This window comes from Chelonoidis abingdonii, chromosome 11 (genome assembly GCF_003597395.2).
Source record: "Chelonoidis abingdonii isolate Lonesome George chromosome 11, CheloAbing_2.0, whole genome shotgun sequence".
Taxonomy (NCBI): Eukaryota; Metazoa; Chordata; order Testudines; family Testudinidae; genus Chelonoidis; species Chelonoidis abingdonii.
In genome coordinates this window covers 20,485,687-20,487,486 of record NC_133779.1, presented here as the reverse complement: position 1 = coordinate 20,487,486, position 1,800 = coordinate 20,485,687, and the positions used below count along the sequence as shown (strand labels likewise).

At 68.5% G+C, this 1,800-nt stretch overlaps 2 protein-coding genes across 2 annotated transcripts in view; one reads left to right on the top strand and one right to left on the bottom strand.

Annotated features, from left to right (window-relative positions):
* MCM7 (minichromosome maintenance complex component 7) overlaps nt 1–633 on the top strand; it is a 12,180-nt gene extending 11,547 nt beyond the window's left edge. Inside the window, exon 15 of the mRNA XM_075071320.1 lies at nt 246–633. Coding sequence (XP_074927421.1) covers nt 246–453 — 208 coding nt within the window. The 3' untranslated portion in view covers nt 454–633. The remainder of the gene's footprint in view (nt 1–245) is intronic.
* Nucleotides 634–1,166: 533 nt separating this feature from the next.
* COPS6 (COP9 signalosome subunit 6) overlaps nt 1,167–1,800 on the bottom strand; it is a 3,881-nt gene continuing 3,247 nt past the window's right edge. The window contains exon 4 of the mRNA XM_075071319.1: nt 1,167–1,216. Coding sequence (XP_074927420.1) covers nt 1,167–1,216 — 50 coding nt within the window. The remainder of the gene's footprint in view (nt 1,217–1,800) is intronic.

Below are 1,800 nucleotides of genomic sequence, written 5' to 3'. Positions count from 1 at the left end.
TCTTGGTCATGAGGATGGAGCCGAGTCTGTGTCAGATGCACCTGATGCTCCTGGAGGCTGGCACTGGGACGGGGGCAGCACTTACACACACACACACCCCGCCTTTCCCCAGGCCGCAGCGGGCGGCGGACGTGATCTTCGCGACGGTGCGGGAGCTGGCAGGCGGGGTGGGCGGGTGCTAGCGGGGTGGTGGGGGTGTTCCCCGGGACAGGGGCAGCGCTGACACATTCCCCCCCTTTCCCCAGGCCGCAGCGGGCGGCGGACGTGATCTTCGCGGCGGTGCGGGAGCTGGCGGGCGGGGCGGGCGGGCGCTCTGTGCGCTACGCCGAGGCAGAGCAGCGCTGCGTCTCCAAGGGCTTCACCCCCGCCCAGTTCCAGGCTGCGCTGGACGAGTACGAGGAGCTGAACGTCTGGCAGGTGAACCAGGCCCGAACCCGCATCACCTTTGTCTGAGCTGCAGGGTGCGGGAGGGGCTGTTCCTGCCCCCCTCCCATCCCATTCCTGGGGGGGTTCCCCCGGGGTGGGGGGAGATGGGTCATCTCTCTGGGGCGTGCTGCCCGGGCCAGGTTCTGGGCAAGTTGTTCCCAGCCGGGCCCCTGTTCTGTGCCGTTGGGGGGGGACTCCTGGCATTGCGGATGCGTTGCTGGGCTTGTTCTCTTCCCAATAAACCAGTGTTTGTACGTTACGGTGCGGCTGGGGCCGCAGGCAGACTGTGCATGGGGAGCTGCTGGCTGGGTTGGGGGGCGTCTCACTCCGTCCTGGGGGCAGCTGCAGCCCAGCCTCCCAGCAGGTGGGGCTGTGAACCAGGGGGTGCCCCCTACGCTGTGGTGAGGTGCTGTCTGAGGGCAGAGAGGCACCTCCATCTCCCCCTCTGCGCTGTGGGGCAAAGTGGCGCCGTCCCCCCTGCAGGGCTGAGCCCCAGGGCCGTGCCCGGTAGCTCTCTGCATCGCCCCTGGCGGCTGAGAACCCAGGCGGCCGGGCTCCCTGCCCCACTGGGTGAAAGCCCTAGACGGGGGTAGAAGCAGGGGCCTGCGTCCGGGCGCCTCAGTTCTCCGTTCTCAGCTCTACCACGGGGGGGGATGGCCCGGCCGAGGTGAGTGAGGATAAATACAAAGCGGGTGCCAATGGGGTGGTGTTAACACACCCGCTGCTGGCTTCCCTGCACTTCAGCGGCTCCGGGGTGGGGTCTCCACTTCCTTTCCCTGCCCCCCACTACCTGCAGCCCAGTGGGCCAGAGGCAAGCGCCAGTGGGGCAGGGCCCCCAGGGGGTTAGAAAAGCTGCCGTAGGAGGAAAGGTGACAAAGACGTGTCTCGGGGGCTGATCCGGGCCTGAGAAAAGGCAGCGTGGGGGTGCGGAGGTTAGGGGCTGGCACCCCTCTGGCTCTCCGGGGGGGGGGCGGGGGGCTGCAGTTTGAGCCAGGGCTCCGGTGCCGTGACTCACTGAGCACTGCGCGAACACCGCAGCCACAGGCAGGTCCTCAGGGGCCCAGCCAGACCCCGGGGGGCGCTCGGAGAGCAGGGCCCCAACGAGAGCAAGCGGCGCGTCAGCTCAAAGCCAGGCTCCCTCATCCCCACAGGTTAGTGGGATACGATCTCCCCCTGCCCCACATATCTCCAGCTGCTTGTCACCACCACAGCTGCAGCCGGCAGCACTGTGAATGCAAGGGCCCCCTCCCCTCCCAGAGCCGGGGAGAGAACCCAGGAGTCCTAGCCCCCAGCCCCTGCTGCTCTAACCACCAGCCCCCACTCCCCTCCCAGCGCCGGGGAGAGAACCCAGGAGTCCTGGCTCCCAGCCCCCCC